The 19716-nt window shown below is 50.2% G+C and overlaps 1 protein-coding gene across 1 annotated transcript in view; it reads right to left on the bottom strand.

The window, feature by feature from the left end:
* Positions 1-5217: 5217 nt before the first annotated feature.
* Positions 5218-19716, bottom strand: part of GRM2 (glutamate metabotropic receptor 2) — a 41395-nt gene continuing 26896 nt past the window's right edge. Inside the window, exons 4-6 of the mRNA XM_034777739.1 lie at positions 13038-14101; positions 6454-6628; positions 5218-5818 (exon numbers count right to left, since the gene is read on the bottom strand). Coding sequence (XP_034633630.1) covers positions 5745-5818; positions 6454-6628; positions 13038-14101 — 1313 coding nt within the window. The 3' untranslated portion in view covers positions 5218-5744. The remainder of the gene's footprint in view (positions 5819-6453; positions 6629-13037; positions 14102-19716) is intronic.

The following is a 19716-nucleotide window of genomic DNA, read 5'->3' as shown; positions in this document are numbered from 1 at the left end:
TGCCACCTTGGGATGGCCTGATTCTGCTACTGCAGCCCCCCACCTCAGCCCCATCTGTGCCAACACCCAGATAGGGTGACAGAAGTACATATAGCAGTCCCAACATCCCAGCCTGCAATCCTGCCAGGCTGGTGCTGAGGCAGTTACACCTCCTCCTGGCCCAGGAACCTCTCCCCACCCTCTGCCCTGGGGTGCTGCCCAAGGTCCCTCTGTTAAGAGCTAGTGCTGTTCCTTTTAGCCATGCTGCTGCTTCCCTGGGTCCCTTCCAGCCCCAGGGGCTTGCCCAGGAGTCTGAAGTAAAACAGCCTCTCCTCTGGCTCACAGACTTCTCCCAGCTCCTTGCTCTGCTGCTGGAACAGGAGCCCCTAGCACTCCTCACCCTCTTCCCCCAGCCAAGGAGGGCTGGCTCTGGAGGGAGTCTCTCTTGCCTGACTCTTCAACTGCTTTGGTCACTAATTATAATTAATTTGCGAGCTCAGGAGGGGTGCTAGGCCCACCCCTTAAAGGGTCAGATAGGCTATAATTCTTGGCTAAGGCATTGGTCTGTGTCAGCAGGAAGGGCCTCATAGTGCAAGTGGCTGGCTTTGCATGTGTCTAGCCCATGGCTGATAGGGGGTGTGTGCACCTCCCATGCAGGCGGCTATGGCTTCCCAGGGGGCTGAAGCTTCCCACAAGCACAGCTGGCCCTTGCTACTGGCAAGTGAGCTGCCCAAACACTTAATATGCCGCCATCCCCTTTACCAGCCTCATACCCCCCTCTGCACTGGTGGAGGGAAGTGGGTGTTGGGAAGTGAGGGGAAGAGTTCATAATTAGCCCCTGCCCTGCTGCAGGATACTACTACTTCACCCTTTACACAGCTCAGTAGCATCATCTTCATTTCCCAGCTGGGGAAACTGAGGCTCAAGACCACCCAGCAGGCCAGGGCCAGAGCTGGGACTAGAACCCAGATCTCCCAAGAACCAGTCCAGAGATCTATTCAGTGGGCCACCTTTGCTTTTCTACTTTCGCAACTGCATTGTTTTCTCACCCCCAAGGAAAAAGCTTGGTGCTGCCTTGGTTTTTAAAGTGAAGGCCCAGGGACTCCTGCCTGGCTCCCCTAAGCTGCCCCCTTCTAGCACCTCAGTGCACAGAGGAGTGACCTGACCTGGTGCTGCAACACTTTGCATTATTGTTTGTAGTATGGTGACACAGAGAGGTGGCAGCTGGGCTGGGAGCCCTGTTGGGCAGCCCATACATTGAAGAGTCCACAGGGCAAAGGGTGTCAGATCCCCCATGACAGAAGACCTGAGGCACAAAGTGATAACATGACTTGCCCACGGTGTGTCACACAATCTGGGGCACAGCAGGGCACTGACCCCACATTGCCTGACTCACACAACCCTACCACTCCATAATCAGTCCCTGGAACCCTGCAGTTCTGCCAAGAAGACACAGACACCAGCTCTTGCTTTCTATTCCAGTGAGAGGCCCACATGGGACCAACGGGGGTCCGTTAAAAAAAATGCACTTTATTTACATAAATTACAAAAACCACAAACTTGGTCACAAAAAGATCTACGCTTAAAAACTCGCTTGGCTTGTAATACATGTGTCACAATGATAATAATCCTAGTCAAGGGCCAAAGAACACGCACATTTTTGTTAGCAGCCAGCTAATTATTATAATTTTCTCTCCAGCCAAAAGGCTCCTCCCAATAAATAGTTTATAAAAATTAAAAAAACACCACGAGCTACAGAGTTATATTGCCCAGCCCAGCCTAACCTGGCATTTGGTTTTCAGGATCTCCCTTGCATTGAGTGCCAGCGGCCACAGGTACAGCTGTCCCCAGGGTGAGGGGAGATTAGTGACTAGAAGCAGCGGAGCAGGATGCTGATTGCTTGTGCCTGTCCAGCAGTCAGGAAGAGCGGTGGTGCTAACAGGCGTCCTGCTGGAGCAGTGGATAGTATGGTGGGAAGGGGGCATTGGCAGAAGGACAGGACATTGGCACCAGTGTCACGGCAGAGGGCTGGGCACAGCTACGAACACTGGAATTCTAGCATTTAGCACCGACATCATGGGGCTACTGTGAAAAAAGATGCGACCCACAGAAAACTCTTGAGAGATCAGCAGCACGTTTGCTTAAATAACTAATAACTCACCTGGTTTAAATACTTCTATAGTTCTACAGTAAACATGGATTTTTCCATCAGTCAGTTGAAAAACACTGATGCGACCTCTTTAGCACTACCCAGCCCACCAGGGCCTTGATACTGATAATTCCTAACAGGAAGTGCTGGCTAATGATGTCATTTGAGACACAGGAAGAGCATCTCAGCATCTGAATGCAGGTGAAAGGCAGGAGATGCATTGCTGTGAGGATCCAAATTGTTGTGCCAATAACTTCACCCTGTCCCTCTCCTCTGAGTGCTGCCTTGCATTTCCTATTTCAGCCATCCAAGCCAATGGGCAAGAGGGCAGGTACTCACCTCATCATGCCAGGGACCCCATCAACTTGAAATCTAATTGATTAATGAAACAAATAGTTACAAGTAATTTACCCATGTCCCTCCACAAACATTGGGGACTTTTGAAATCCCATTTTCCTCTGTCTAAATGTCTCTCCCTGGAGCGGTGAGAAAGACCCACACAAACAACAGGAAAATGACTATACGTATGGGGTGGGAAGGGAGGGGAACTCTACACAAAGTGCTGTCAAGTGTAAAAAGGAAACATACTGAAAAAACAGACACCAATTTTTGATTCTTTACCCTGATCCTAGGAGTCACTTGTAACCGTAATGGTTAACATAATTCAGTGTGAAATGTACATTAGTGTATTCCTTTAAAGCAGGGGTGGCCAACCTGAGCCTGAGAAGGAGCCAGAATTTACATTGCCAAAGAGTCATATGTTAGCAGCTCCCCACCTCCCCACTCCCTGCACCTCCCACCAGCTGGCAGCGCTGCCAATCAGTGCCTTCCCCTCCCTCCCCGCAGCACCTCCCAATCAGCTGTTTCGTGGCATGCAGGAGGTTTGGGGTGGGGCGGGGGGGGGAGGAGCGAGGGCATGGCAGGCTCAGGGGAGGGGCTGGGAAGGGGTGGAGTGGGGGCAGGGCCTGGGGCAGAGCCAGGGGTTGAGCAGTGAGCACCCCCTGGCACATTGGAAAGTTGGCGCCTGTAGCTCCAGCCCTGGAGTTGGTGCTATACAAGGAGCTGTATATTAATTTCTGAAGAGCCGCATGTGGCTCCGGAGCCACAGGTTGGCCACCCCTGCTTTAAAGGTTAAAACTGGGGGATTTTTTGTAGAGTCCTGCATATCCATGGATACCCACAGACCATTTTTGCAGATCATGGCTCAGATGTGGATAAAAATTTTGTATCCGCACTGGGCTCTAATTTTTTGGTTTTGATTCTTGATGACACATAAAGAAGACCTGGAAGGATTTGTCTCGGCTTGTTTTTTCCACTTACAAATCTCAGGAATAGCTATATAAGAATGGTCACACTGGGTCAGACCAATGGTCCATCTAGCCCAGTGTCCTGTCTTCCGACAGGCGTGAGTGGGATATTAATGATGAGTAATCAGGAGGAGAACTCCTTGGACGACTGGAGAACCTGAATGGCAGCTTTCTCATTCCTCAATTGAAAGACCAGGGCATGCTGAACCTTTCACGAAGAGTGCTTTTCTCCCAAGGGTGTGTCAGGTGTTAGAATTAAGTGGGGACTTACAATAAATATAACCAAGAGTTTTAAAGAGCCTCACTGAACATGCTTTTCCCTCTTCCAGGCTCTGGAAATGTCACTAGTTGTCCTCCAGCAAAAACAAGCATATTGAGACCTGAGATTTTGAATTTTGGGGGGGAAAAGCATCGTTAAAAAAAAAAAAAGGTCTCTCAGGCTGATTTATGCATCACACAATTTTGGGACCAAAATGATGCTGTTTGAAAAGCTCCGAGCAGCTCTGGACAAGAGTGGTACCTTTTGCACTCACCTGCTGGCTCTCGGTGGATGAAGGTGCCAAGAAAACTGCAGCGAAGCAGGGGAGCAGCTTTGCCGCCAGAGTGTTTGGCAGCTGTAAAGCACAGAGCCGGATGGTTTATTGCTGCTTTTGCTGCCGCACCAGCGCTCGGGCCACTTTGGTTGCTGGGTGATGTCACGGTCAGGCAGCTCCTGGCGGGGTCAGGAATGGGGGTGGTCTGAGGCACCCTGGCCCTCCATGGAATCAGACCAACCCCTCCCCATCCCGTCGTTCATGAAGGGCGTGGGGGCATTCTGGGGGAACGGCCCCTTGGGCAGCCTAATGCAGTGGGAATGTCCTTTTCCTGCTGCCTGTAGAGGCAAAGAGCGGGGAGCACCTTTGGATACCAGGCTGCATGGTCAATGACTCCAGCACACCACAAATTCAAACCCCTATGCTAGTGGGGAGCAGCAGGCCATGCCCCCTCACCCTTGCCCCCCAAGCAGCAGCTGTGCCCACCCCCCCACCCCAGGTAGCGGGCCTGAAGCATGTGTTGGGGGTTTGTTCCTCCCTGCTCTCTGTGTTTTGGGACTCGTTCACCCTAAAGGCCCAGTCTCCGGGGACAGGACACACAGCTCCCCCTGAAGTCAGTCCGCAGGACTGCAGGCTGCCAGATCCTCACTCGCTCTCTGCGTCTGGCTGGTCCCACATTTTCAGGTCTCTCCCTCCGTTCTCATACGTCATCATTTCTCCACTTGTAGGATTTTCAGTCCCCTGCTACCCTCCTCTGTCAGTGTCCCACACCAGGTGCGGACAGGGCAGCCCTCCTGTGCCATGCCTCGCCCCACCTCCCAGCGGGCCCCTCACCCTCTCCCTGCTTCCTGACTAGCCACTGTGCCCGTCCCCGACTGCCCTTGCTAGACAAAACCCTACAGGGCCGCACTTGCGGCAACGCCCGGTTGGGTTGGGTCCCTCTAGCCAAATCAGGTAATGTGTCAGCAGGAGGATCATGGATACAACCCAGGTTCCTGGGGTCCGAAATCTCTGATGTGGAAGCACCTGTTTGTCCATTTCAAAGTGAGTCTCTCACAGCTCAGAGGGGGCAGGGGGCTCACATTCCAACCAGGGATCTTCCTGCAAAATCAGCAGCAGCCCTGAGCCCCTGGCTTGTTCAGTCTGAATTCCTTCCCAACGCTGCGGGGCAGTGTGGTCTTGGAGAAGGGCCTGTCTGTTCTCTTCAAGCCATAGCACCTTTGACCAGTTGGTATTTGCTCTTTTTTTTGGGGGGGGGGGGGGGGTCCTGCTTCCTTTGGGGAGGGAAGGGAAGGGGGAGATTGGAGCAGCCAGTGGGGATCTGTGGACTTTCCCCTGACCCTATTCCAGTGCAGAGAGAAGTGGGGAGGTACAGATGCTCAGGTTTTGCTCTCTCTGGTAATCTGGCCAGCAAGAGGTAACACAGGGTGGATCTGCCACGAGATCCGTTTGGCTCAGAGCTGGCTCCCCAGGGAGAGGGCATGGTTCTTCCACGCCCCAGCAGGTCCATTCAGTACAATCACGACCGCCCCAGCAGGTTTGTGTCTCTCTGAGCCGGCGCTGGGGGAGCAGGCTAGCGGAAGGTGGCACCCAGTTCTCACACGACGGCTCCTCTCCTTGGGGAACGCCGGCCCAGCGAGTGAGACGGCATCAGCGAGCAGGCTGGGAGCACAGCTTTGAGAAACAAAAGGCCCAATGGGAACGAAAAAGGCCTGCGCCTTCGTGCAGGGTCTGCACTGGGGACCATGCCCTTGCCCATGGGAACCACAGGGCATTTCATAAGGATGAGGTCGTGGAGTCCACAACTTCGCGGCCGTTACACACTGTGGGGACGGACTGAGAGGCTGACCCTGGCGGGGCAAGAACACATAGAGGCGTCATGGAACAGCAGCTGGACCTGGGTCCCAGACCCACCATCGCCACCTGCCGCACCCTGGTGCCTTCCCCATGGCCTGGAGAGATCACCCTGGAGTGGGCGCTGTAGCCCCATGTGCAGACACAGGGCTGAGGCCACGATTTGCTGCTGATCCCATGCCCCAGAGCTGTCCCTTCCTCTCTCCAGGGCATGTCCCCCTCTCACCCTGCCCACAAACTGTGGGTGCCTGCTCCTGCCTCCCAGTGACCATCCCCTCCTGCCCTGCAAAGATTCCCTGCCCCCCCCAGGGAGGTGGCAGTGGCGATTACATGTCACGGAGGCATGCATGTCCTCAAACATGCAGGAGATGTCAGCATTAGCAGCCACACAAAGCATATGACATTACAGAGCGGGGCAGGGGGACTCAATGGCTTGTAACATTTTCAATTTTACTGGCCATTGACATTTGAATTGCAAAGCTCTCAAAAGGGAGTTGGTGCACAGGGCCACCTGGCCATGCTCCCATCCCCCATGGCATTCAGCCCTCCGGCAACAGGACTCCTATCCCAGGAGGACAAACGCCATGCTCCATGCCCAGGAAGCAGCACTGTGGGGCCACTAGCCACTCACCGTGCGAGTGGCTGGAGCCTGCTGCAGTCACGCTGAACCGGTTGGTGGCCACGCGGTGGCTGGCGACGTTTTTCTGGGGCTGGAAGAGGATGATGTGGAGTTTGGGGGTGAACAGGCAGCCGAGGACCACGGTGCCGCTAAGGCTGACGGAGATGCACATGGTGGTGGTCTGCACCTGCAGGGAGCAGAGGGGAGACATCAACCCAGAGAGACAGAGTGAAACACACACACATGTATATGTGAATATATATAGATCTATATATATGAATATATATAGATTCAACCCACCACTGAGTAAAGGCCACACCTGGCGTCTGACCTGCCCTAAGACACTGTACCTGGCTACACCTCCTGCAAACCACTGCACAGCTAGCATAGGCTCAGAGGGGACATCCACCCACCAGCTTCCTTTGAACAGTTTCTATTTTATCCCCACTCCAGCAGAAATGGGGCAGAACCAAAGCCCTGATGCTGAACTCTGCAGGAGTTTGGATCCAGCTCCAGCTTTGTGGTTAGCCCCTATTATCTCTGTACAGGGACAAACCCAAATCCTCCATCACCTGATCTCACTGAACCTCTTGCCTGATCTGAGAGACAGATCTAAACTTCCACACACAGCCTCTTGTCTATATCCTAAACAGATGCAAACTCCAGCCTTTTACAGATACTCCCACAGTACAGCAGAGCTGGGGGGATGCAGCCATTTTGGTTTGCAAAGTTTCATACAGACGACTCCATTGGTCGCGATCTATTGAACTGGGTAGAAGAGGGTGGTGTGCGTGTACACACACACACACACACACACACACACCCTTGGTATCATCTTGAATTTCAGCTCCAAAAACTCAATGTGGAGCTCAGATGAATCTACCAAATTTGGTTAGTGCTTAAAGCCACACAAAGCTGTTGATCCTCCAAAGCCCTTAAGCACAAGACTAGCCCCACTGCCTTCCCCAGGATGACGATATTATTACTGTTATTAAGCATGTGTTGAGCACCTTGATTGACCAGACAGCTCAGCACTTTGCTGGATCGAGCCCCAGCTAAGGATTTAGCTCCACATGATCTAAGAAGGGACCTCAGGTTTCCTGAACTTTCCATGGTATCCTGTCCTCTGGGCACTAGCCTCTGATAGTTGCAGCCCCTAAGTTCTGCGTGGGTGGAGGTTGAGCAGGCCACTGTCTAAAGATTTCTTTCCCCTGTCAGAGACTGTAGCTGAGTCCAGTCAGTTTCTCATTTTGAAAATGTGCCTGGGGCTTTGTCATATGCCCCAGTGCACACAAGGACGCTGCCTCCTGAGCTCCCATACTCCCCTCGCCTTTTGCAACATTCGCTTCCACCTATCACTCATTTCCGCACTAGCCCGAAGCCTGTGAGTAACTGTTCCAAACTCAACGAGGGGCTCTTGCTTACTCATCCTCTCTGGTGTTCAGCAGAACAGCTTCAAGCTCTCCAGGTGGGGCAGTCCGAAGCCGGCACCCCTTGCAGCATTTGAATCTCAGCTGCTCCTCCGAGTACAAAGAGTTCCCCTCCTGCTCCCACATGTCAGAGTCTTCTGCATAGCAGAGGTTCCTCCCAATCTACAGGCCCAATCTCACATGCCTCATGCAACCTGCAGTGGGAGTTTTGCCTACATGATTCTCTAAGGGCATAGACAAGAATCATAGAATATCAGGGTTGGAAGGGACCTCAGGAGGTCATCTAGTCCAACCCCCTGCTCAGAGCAGGACCAATCCCCAGACAGATTTTTGCCCCAGATCCCTAAATGCCCCCTCAAGGACTGAACTCACAACCCTGGATTTAGCAGGCCAATGCTCAAACCACTGAGCTATCCCTCCCCCCAAAACTGAGGCATAGATAGGGAAATGACTTGCCCAAGGTCATCCAGCAGGCCAGGAGCTGGGCCAGGACTAGAACCGAGGTCTCCTGAGTCCTAAGCCAGTACTCTATCAACTAAGCCACAGTAATACCATATCAAGAAACCAGACAGTGCTGACAAATCCTTCCACAGTGAAGACACCCAGCTTATAGGAGAGCCCTGATTGTAGCAAGCTCTCCAGGGACATGCCAACTCTCCATAAAAATGGGGTGAGTGGTGCAGCTAACTCTGGTGCTCCAGCCCTGGGCACCTCATCTCTGCAGGACTGATGCTAAACTAAGGAGGAGTCCTGCAAGGGCTCCAGTAGCAGCAGAGTCATGGCCGTACCGAGAAGTTTAGCAGCTCCCAACAGCTGAGTCCAAAGTTCTACCTCTCTCCAGAAGGCTGTCAGGCAGCACAGGCATGAGCACCATTGGCAGCCTTTGGCTAGCGGGGAGCTAAGTGAGGGTCCAAAAGCCCGGGCTGTGCGATTACTCCTTACACATTTCTAGGCAATCTTGTTAGCGCTAATCACCAAGGGCCTGATTCCAGCCCCATGATTGGCCCCAAGTATTGCTTTATTCCAGTGCAAACAGCAGAGCAGGAACCACTCAAGGTGAGCTCTCGGGGAGGAAGGGGCAGAACTGAGTCCCTCCATAACACTAGAACCCCAAAGTTACAGCACAACCAGCTCCAAGTATCTGCCAGGGGGGTTGAATGGTGCAGACATGATTGGAAAACATCCCATTTCCACTCAGATCGACATGGCTGTAGAGGTGCCAGTTGACACCAGGGATAACGTAATGTAAAAACAGAGGGTCTGCCTCTCCCCCAGAGTTACTCTGCTGAAATCAACTGGAGAGCAGGAATCATCATACTCAGAGTATATTCAGGGGAGCAGAGGAGCTAGGGCAGGGCCTTTCAGGTCACCCACTGATACTGGGGAGAGGGGAACAAGGCTACCGTAGATCAATTGTTATTCCAGAAGCAGGAATCTCATTCTATTCCAGGGGCCATGGTGAATAATCAGTGCAATTTAGGCCAGGATTTCCAGGGATGGCAAGTTGGATTTTAAGGGCATGATTCTGATTTCACCGATTCTGATGTCCCCTGTGATTTCCTGGTTTCACTTGTGTACACATGAAGCAAACAGTGTTACACCAATGTAAAACGATTATTGTTATTATTGGTCTGTATTGCAGTAGTGCTGAGGACTCCCAGCCATAGGACCCCATTGTGTACAAACATGCAACAAAAACATGGACCCTTCCCCAAAGTGCCACAATCCAAGACAAGTCTTTAAAGTCCTCCCCGCCTGGGGCTTTGCAAACATGGAAGGAGGGCGCTCCCTGCTCTGGAGAAGTTACACACGAAAGAAGCCAGTGTGAGAGCAAGCAGAAGCAGCCCCTAAGTCATCTCAGGAACATCTTCCTCAGCCCATCATCTGTTCATCAGTTTTAACCCATCTCCTTTGTTCTCATTGTTATGCCATATATGCTAAGCCCATGCCAGATTAAAGACTACTTGCTGCAGAGGGAGGGTTTTTACTGCTGCCTGCACTAAATGTCACTGAAATTAGCATTATATTACATCAGAAAAACTGCAAAGTCAAGCGCTTGAAAGTTGGGACATGTCAAAATTGAGGTTGCCTGGGCAACCTTAGTTCAACCCCCGTACGCATTACGATAGGCTCTAATTACATGCTCACATACTATTTTTTCCTCATTGAGGGCACAAGACAGATGGTGCTCAATTAATGAGCAGTTAGGCAATGTTTTGTTTTATCCTCATTGCTCGATGTGTGGCCCAACTCTTAGTTACTGCACACACTATCCAAACCCTGCTCTAGAGACAGAACTGTTCATTTCCGCACAGGCTTTTCTATGGGTCTCATCACTGTAATATCTGAGTGATGCCCAAATATTACCGAATTTATCATCACAGCACCCCTGTGAGATGACGGCATATCATTATCCCCATTTTACAGCTGAAGAACTGAGACACAGAGACAGATTGAGGTAAAAAGTACCCACCCATTTTTGGTGCCCAATTTGAGATGCCTGGGACCTGCTTTTTCAGAGAATTTAGCATTTCATTTGTTCAGAGCTGAGCTCCCCTTGGCTTCAGTTGCAGCTGTGAGTGCTCAGCAATTCTGCAGATCAGACCCTAGGGTCTCAAGTCAGACACCAAGAAAATGTATTAGTGATCACATGTGATGAGTTTGGATTAAGTGATTTGCCCAGCATCACACAGGAAATCTGTGGCAGATGCAGGGGTAGAATCCAGTGCTCCGTGGCACCATTCACCTGCTTTAACCACAAAGCTTTCCTTTCTCTTCCTACTGTCCCATTTCATTCATTACACTCCTTCCAATTTCTGCAACAAATGAGGTAGTGCTTGACTTTGCAACCTTAATGTTCTTTTAACTTAGCTTTTTGTGTTCTTAAAAAGCCAACTGAAATTTTTCCCCCCATCCTATGGAATCATATTGACACCCAGGTGGATCACCAGCAGGGCTGAAGCTTTTAGATTCACTGCACAGACCTCAGACTCTTGAGCTAATGGAGTAACTGTCTCCATCACACCCCCAGAGCGCCACGTCCCAGCCTCAGTTTCCGACTGCCTCGCCCTTGACTCTTCATCCCAATCCCAGCTTCCCCTGCTCAGCTTCATGTCCTGGTCCCCCTCACCTCTTCTTGGTGTCACATCCCAGCTTTCCCCCCTCTCCCACCAACCCCTTCTCCCCACAGGCCCCACTTGTCACACCCCTCTGCATTCAAGGTGGTCTGAGTTCTCCTTCTCACTGCTGGGCCCAGTGTGGGTTGGTGTCACTGAGACCAGAGGAGAGAGGGGTTCCCTGCTCTCAGTTCTGCTCCCGACCCTCCAGCAGCCCCTGTATCAGAGGGGGAGGGTGATTGCAAAACAATTCCTGCTCTGCTCAGGCCCTGGGCTGGAGCATGCTCAGTGCAGATGGACTCTGAGCACATGGAAACTGAAATGTTCAGAGGCTCATAACTTGGCCAAATTTGAGCACATATTCACAGAGGTAGCAAAAAAAGCACAGCCCTGACATCAGGGTGACTTCCCTGCCCCATTTCAAGTCCCTGCACCAACACATGGAGGCGCTATGCTTCTGAGCAAAATGCACGTGAGGGATTTTTTTAAACAAGAGCAAAGCCAACCCATTTTTCCTCATCTCGTTCTTGGAAACATCTGAAGCCTTTTTGCTGCAACTTTCCAAAAAAAAAAAAAAAAAAATCAGCCTGAGGCAGATGCCCAGCATGGGAAATTTCACCCTGGCAAGCTAAAGTTTAGCAAAGTTGCAAGCAACTGAAAGCAGGGTCTTATAACGGAAGGGGTCAGACAACCTTAGCGATAGACATTGCTGGTTATGCTGTCTACCAAAAAGCTTCCCTGCCTACCTCCCACCCCATCAAGATAAGCCAGTATTGTTACCCGCCTCCTACAGACAGGAGAAATTACTTGGATCAGAAGCCAGGTCTCCTGCCTCCCTGCCGCTTGCTCTGCACACTCGACCACCCTGCCACCCAACAGCATTATAAAGTGTTTCTCCAATGTACATCATTCAAACTGTTCTCTATGGAAGAGTGGCTAGTGGCAGACAGGACCCCGGTAGGCACTGTACAACTCTCTAATGTTCATCTCAGCTGCCACTAGGTGCTGCTGGTTGTCTACAGAAATACAAGAGCAAACATTTCCTCAGCATTTTCCAGGACCACGGGCTCCTGTAGGTCAGAGACTACAGCAATGAGCCCAGTGATCAGTAATGGAGTTAGACACATTCCCCTTCTCAGGCAGAATCCATTCTAGGAGCAGGACTAACGCTGTGTTTCCCCACTGGCTCAGCCTTTGAATTTGCAGAGCTGCCAGAGAGGGGGAATTGGGCTAGGAGATGTGGGTCTCTCAGACATTGAGGGTCCCTCGCTCCCCAGGGTGTCACTTGGTGCCTAAGTCTGGCACAGCCTCCCCAGACATGCTTTTATGGCCTCTAGATTTCTGGTTTGCAATTTCTGCTGGAAAAATCAGTCCCCTTGATTGATGACTCTGGTTAATGAGCATTTAGATGAACGAATAAAGGGTGAATCAATGTGTTGGTCTTGGTCTAGTCCCTGAATCCTCTTTGTGCCGCACTCAAGGCCAACCACCATTGGCATCGGGGGTGGGGGATGGCAGGGCAGTCTGGAGGGGCATTGGCAAGGTTGTGTGTGGACTCAGGTCTGGAATAGCAGAGGGAGGCAGGTCAGGCTGGAGGGGCATTGGCAGGGCTGTGTGTGGGGCCCAAGGCTGAAATAGCAGGAAGGCAGCAGGTCAGGATTGAGATGTATTGGCAGGCAGGTATGGAAGCCTGGGACTGGAATAGCAAGGAACTTGCACAGAACTTGCCTGCATTATGCCTACCAGCCATGTTCTCCCATTTGCCTCCCTCAGAGACACACACCCTTCCTCCTTTCCCTTAGTGACCTGCTATGCTGCATTTAACCACAATCCAGAGTGTCCTCAGATCTAATTTAATTATGACAACTACCCTTCTGTTCATCTGCACAGACAACTTTCCCACCTGCAGGCTGGTCTTCTAGTGTCCAGGACCCACCCTCAGTCCTCTACCTCCAGCTCCACTTAACAAGGAGCAGGACCCTGGAATCCAGTGGACTTAGCCACGCTGCTGGCCTCCCATTCCCTACCCTGCTCAGCAGGGATCACTTACGCGGTAGTCGGTGGAGGTCACATAGAAGATGGGCAGGAAGGCCAGCCAGATGATGCACGTGGTGTACATGGTGAATCCAATGAACTTGGCCTCGTTGAAGTTTTCAGGGCATTTCCTGGTCTTGAAGGCATAGACTGTACACAAGATGATCAAGAGCACATTGTAGGTCAGTGAAATGAGCATGCTGGAGTCACGGTTGTTGCACTTGAGGGTGACAATGTACCTTTTGTCAGGCTCCGTCTCCTTCCCCGTGCCGGGGGTCTCCACCATGAGCCAGATGATGACGATGATCATCTGGCAGGAGATGAGGGCCATGCAGATGACCACCTGTGAGGTGGGGCTTATGAAGCGTGGGCGCTGGACCCCTTCCTTCACCCCGCTGAAGATCCGAGCGATCCGGTTGGTCTTGGTCAAGAGGGCAGAGTAGCAGACTGCAAAGGAGGTTCCCAGCCCCAAGCGCCGCAGGGTGCAGACCTCGGTGGAGGGCTTTGCAATGAAGATGAAAGTCATGCTGTAGCACATCAGGACCCCAGTAAGGAGGATGTAGCAGAGTTCGCGGCCTGAGGCCTTCACAATGGGAGTGTCATTGTTCTTAATGAAGACCCCAAAGACAAAGAGGGTGGAGAGGAAGCCCAAGCAAGAGATCGTAACTGGCCCAATGGCCCAGACGTCTTTCCAGCGGATGTACTCTTGTGGTAGCTCATAGCAGCCATTCAGGGTATCATTGGGCCAGTATCCTAGACCACAGTCCATGCAGGTGAATTCATCCAGCAGGTATTCGTAAGGCTGGCATGGGATGCATATCCAGCAACACATGTCCCCTGGCTGCATGCTCTTCATTTCATTCTTCTTGCAGGGGTCGCTGCACTGGGACACGGGAACAGAGGTCTTCGCCCAGGGGATGAGGGTGGTGTTCAGGGTAAGCCCTTCTGCCCAGTAGCCCACCTTTTGGTATCTATATCTCCCATCCGCTCTATGGTAGTTGAAGATATTGTAACGACCGATTCCATCACCATAGCGGTCAAATCGAACGATGCCTTTGGTGTCTGCTGGCCTGAATGGAGCTGGGTGAGGAGGAAAAGGATGAAAGATTCAATGTACAGTAATGTTGGGCTTTTTTCCAGTGGGTTTCATGCTCAACAGATTGGAACACGGCACATTTTGTCCACCCTCCCTCAGGGGGCATATTTAGACTAGGATTTAAAGGAGTGTTGTAGCTCATGTTATCCAGACTCAGTGCTCCTGATACTCCAGCTAGCTAGAGCAAAGCTAGCTCAGGGCTGTCTGCACCAGCTGCCATCACACCCTCTGATTGCCACGCAGATCTACCCTAATTAACATCTTCCAAACCCTGAGGCAAGAAAAAGGGAGTAGCACTTTAGCATGTGCTACATGGGTGAGTTAATGAGGGAAACTTTAGGGTGCATTTTCACTGGGATAAACGGTGTGTCCTTAGTACCTCATGTTGTCATTAATAGGAGGCAAGATCCTAGTGAAGATAACTCATGTTAAAACTACGCACTGACTTAGTAGGTCCCAGTAGGGACTGTGGCTACATCTGCACTGGGCGCTGGCCGTGTGATTCGCAGCTTGCGTGGATATACTCATGGCAGCTCTTACTGAGCTAGTGTGCTAAAAATACAAGCATAGTCATGCTGGCATGGGCAGCAGCAAGCAGTGCCACTGGGCTAGCTACCCCGAGTACATACCAATGGGGCGAGGTGGCAGCTTAGCCCATGCTACCGCTGACCACTGCATATGCTACCATGGCTTCACTTGTATTTTTAGTGCACTACCTTGATCAGCGCTAGCATAAGTGGGGGGGACTCACACCACTAGCTCCAAGTGCAGATGTTGCCTATGAGGGAGCCCAGCCTCACTTTTGGGTGTGCTAAAGAACAACTTGCTTTGCCTTGACCAACATTTTAGAAGGCATTAATGATGTAAGCAGAGTCTGGATGAGCTCTCCCCTGACATCTAGTGGTTAGCTGTGGGAAAAGATTTCAGAAGCTGATCTTGTTTGCATGGACACACCCACCCTGCCTAGGTGCTCAGCATGATGGGACTGCATGACTGCTTGCCCAAATGATCACTTGTGGCTGGTGTTGGATCCCCAGTCTCCTTGTTATTGGGGCAGGAGTAATGAAGGGTTGTTATACTTCTTGTGTGAACGGTGGGCAGCAGAACTGTACTTGGCATATCCCAATGGAAGGACTCAACTAAAAGGCACTTGCTAGGAAGGGGACATGGGTTCCAAAGCCCAGTGAGTTGAGAGAGTGTGGATGTAGGCATGTATACCTGGTGGTGTGGGTGCTGTTTAAGGGTCCTAAACACCATTTGACATTTTCTCTCTCCATGGTATAATAAAAGAGCTAATTTAGATTCAATTGAGAGTCTTACACGTTACAGAACTGAAAATCACTGATACTTAGGTATTAGACTAATAGATACAGTGTTGTAAGAGACTGCCAAGTGTGCACCAGCAGTGAGGCTCCCCCACTAACAGCTGAAATCACTGAGAGCTGGGCTAAGTGTGTGTGTGTGTGTGGGGGGGGAGGCTGAAGACATCTTGGTGAATGGATAGCTGGCAGAGAGGTGTGGCAAGTGGCTAGTAGGGTGGCAGGCCGGGTGGCTGGTGGAGAGGCGGGGCAAGCAGCCAGCAGAGAAAGCTAGTAGAGAGGGCCAAAGCAGAGCCCCGCAGAGCTTACCCCTCCTTGCCTTCCACACAGGGTGGGAGGTGGACTCTGCGGATGAACCGCTGAACTCTGGGGCTGCACTGGCCAAGGATAGCAACTGTGAGTGGGGTACAGAGAAGGGACAGGCACGTTAAAGGGACGCTTGGGTTGCTTGATTTAAGACCCTGATGGGAAAAGGACACTGCCCAACTGACTTGGGGGTGGGTCTTTTGCTCTAGGTTTGTGTTTATGAGCCCTAGTTGCAGTGTTTTCCCAAATTAATGCTGAGTTAATTCCCTCCTTTTATTAAAAGTTTTTGCTACACTCAGACTCTGTGCTTACGAGAGGGGAAGTATTGCCTCTTAGAGGCACCCAGGGAGTGGTGTGTAATTTTGTCCCAGGTCACTGGGTGGTGGCTCGAGCCGGTTTGTGTTGTATTGTTGAAAAGGAACCTCTAGATACTGAACCCGACCCTTGTTGCTGCTGGCTTCACCTGGCAGAAGGGTTACAATTAGATCACACAATATTATCAACCAGCTAAATCTCTGCCTTTGCCCACACTAAATGCTAAGTGACGTTTAACATGTTAATTAATGTACGTGAGTTAACTATCTCATTTCCCCACCATATTGCAAAACCACAATGGTACTTCTGATTTGAGCTGAACAAATAATTCACAAGTAATCTCTTAAAAAAAAATGACTTCTTTTTCTGTCCACAAACAAATCCCAACATTATCAAAGCTATATATTTTCAGAACCATTCACAATTTTCCTTCAGCAAATAGTTCTTAGCCTGCAGGTTGCACAATTTACAAATGCGACAATGTAATCTGTAATGTGCAATTTGTAAAGTTATGCCACTAATTTATGAATCTGTAACTAAAGCTACATTTGGAAGTTACATTGCGAACATTTGAATATTCACAATTCATGCTCTGTTGGTCAGTTACATAAACTGTCCAATCAGGGAACATATACTATGCCACATGACTTATTAACCAAAGACAGTGTGAATTGCACATTGTTAATTTTACAACTGAATATACCACCTAGAATTTGTTTTCAGTGACTACTCCAGCCTTCATGCTAAAATTTGTACTAGTATTTGCTGTATTTGTACTAGTAAAGGAGCACTCAGATGTTACCAGAATGGGGACACAAAAGGGTCACAAACACACATGAATCCAAATGCACTTTCAGATTTGAGCAAATATTCAACGACTTTCCCGCCACCCCACATGCCTTGGTTTTATATTCACCCCTTTATAGCACTATAATACCTAACAATAACATGCATATTCTTTTTCACTTAAGTACATCCTTTCAACTTGACAATCATTCACTCCCCCACCTCTATTATCATCTCAGGTTGGTATTAAACACGTCACATGAAAATACTACATTTATCTCCATGAGAATCCTCCCCAAGGAGACCGATAATACAGTACATTTTTCTAAGCAGCACTAACTTCCCCGACATAAGCCTGACAGCCCAAGGCTGCTTATATATGAAATCAAATATAGGTAAGTCCGCAATCTCTCTCCCGCTATGTGGTCTCTTGATTGCCAAGCTGGGAGATGAAGTATATACAGGTTCTCTGGCAAGCCTGCTCCCTTTACTCTTCATAAGATTATGAGAGGGGAACTGTGCCCTAGTTATGCTGGACAGCAGCTCCACTAACACCAGACTGGGCCTTGGGAAGCAGAGACCAGCCATGCCCCTGATCTGCCTCCAGCCTGCCCCCTATGCTGGGGCTGGGAGCAGGGCTGATGTATCCAGCTGTGCTCTAACTGGAGAGGGGTGGACTCAGGGAGCTATTGCTGCCCACACCAGTATACCTGCGAACTGGCCCCTGGACACACATGGAAGATTACATGGAGCAACGTGTATTGAGAATAAACTCAGGACAACTAGTGGCTGGCATGCCAGTCTCCAGCCATGCATAGCACCCTCAGGACTACGCAGAGATGCATGGTGTGACATTGCACTCCATATGTTTTATAGAAATATGCTTATGAGTGTTGTGACAAGATGGCCGATGTTCATATGGTGGGTCCCGTGCTTTTCTTGGGGGGAGGAGGGGGCTAAGACGCCACCCCTTGCCCCTGCTCTTGGGCACCGAGGGTCCCACTAGTGCCTGTGAAGGTGGTAGAGGAGAGAAGTGGGGAAGGGGTCTGAGTTTGCTCCTCACTCAGAGTCCCAGCCCCTGTGGATTTCTTACCCTCTTCCCCCTTAGTGGGATTACCCTCAGTCCTTAGATGCTGGGGGAGAGAGTCTCCATGCCCTGCCGGGACAGGGTCTCCCTTACTTTGGTTCTCTGGTCTTTCAAATCTCACAAACATCTCCATGCTCCAGTCCTCTCTCCTTCCTCCTCCTCCTCTGACTGCCTGAAGCAGGGGGTTTTATTAGGTTCCTGACAGGGCCTTAATTAACTACAGGTGCTCCAATTAACCTGTAGCAGCCGTATCTAGTCTACAGGGAACCATGCCTTAATTAGCCTAGGGCTTATATATTTCCCCTCGACCACTCTTCCACTGCTCCCTGGCCCTCCTGTATCACAGAGTGAATATGATGTAACTGGAATATGCTTTGTGCAAAAGGTGTCTTGTAAGGTATCATAACAAAGGTTATAACCTACTGAATATATTCCTCCTATTTGTATGCATGTATCATTCTTGTATCTGAAGCTAGAAATATGAAGTATAACTCTGAGGTCCTATTGTAATTATGCAAAGTGTGAGCCATTAATGGCGGTTTAGAATCTTGATGGCTCCCACTGACCCAGACAATTGGTTGTAAATGGTTTATTTACCTGCAAACCTTCCTGTGTACCTGTGGGCCAACCCAGGAAGCATGGAGACTAGGGGTCTTACAGTGACATGTGACCATGTCACATAATACTGGAAACCATTTTAATCCTTGTACTTTTCCATTGATGAGGCTGGGGTGCAGACAAGCACAGACAAAAGATTCCCGCCTTGTGTCAAACCTATAAAAGGGGGTGGAGCAGGACAAAAGGGACTGCCAGTCATTAGAAAACCCCTGCTTACCACCTGGGATGTCTGCTGGAACTAACAAGGACTGTATCAGGGAAAAGGATTGGGCCCAGACTAGGAAGGAGTCTAGTCTGTGAAAGAAGCTTATTGAAACATCTCTGAGGGCAAGGTATTACTTGTAATCAGTTTCTTAATGTATTGGGCTTAGACTTGCGTGTTTTTGCTTTATTTTGCTTGGTGACTTACTTTGTTCTGTCTGTTATTACTTGAAATCACTTAAATCCTACTTTTTATACTTAATAAAATCACCTTTGTTTATTAATAAACACCGAGTAAGTGATTAATACCTGGGGGAGCAAACAGCTGTGCATATCTCTCTATCAGTGATATAGAGGGCAAACAATTTATAAATTTACCCTGTATAAGCTTTATACAGAGTAATATGGATTTACTTGGGGTTTGGATCCCATTGGGAACTGGGTGTCTGGGTGCTAGAGACAGGTAACCTGCTAAGCTGTTTTCAGTTAAGTCTTCAGCTTTGGGGGCATGGACCAGACCCTGAGTCTGTGTTACAGCAGGCTAGCGGGTCTGGCTCAACAAGGCAGGGTTCTGGAGTCCCAAGCTGGCAGGGCAAACGATCTCAGAAGTAATTTCAGCACATCAGGTGACAGTCCCAAGGGGTCTCTGTGACCGAACCCGTCACACATGGGTTTTTCCTTATCTCACCGGGATGTGGTGAGGATAGCTACAGTAAGGGCTGTATGCTGCCAGATATGACAGTGATGGAGGCTGGATAATTGATAGATTGATAATCATCCTCCCAGGTGTCTAATGAGCTTGGCCTGGAGGAGAACACTTTGGATGGTTCCTCCATCCAGCAAGCTCAGGTCTTCACGGTGTGCCAGTATAATGCCCATCTCAGGAGCAGGTCAGTCCTGTAGAGAGCACCACATTCTCCTAGCTGCCTGTGACTGAATAAAACCCAGAACGCAAAGGAGAAGGACG

Source organism: Trachemys scripta, chromosome 7, assembly GCF_013100865.1.
Source record: "Trachemys scripta elegans isolate TJP31775 chromosome 7, CAS_Tse_1.0, whole genome shotgun sequence".
Classification (NCBI taxonomy): domain Eukaryota; kingdom Metazoa; phylum Chordata; order Testudines; family Emydidae; genus Trachemys; species Trachemys scripta.
This window is presented reverse-complemented; position numbering and strand designations above follow the sequence as displayed.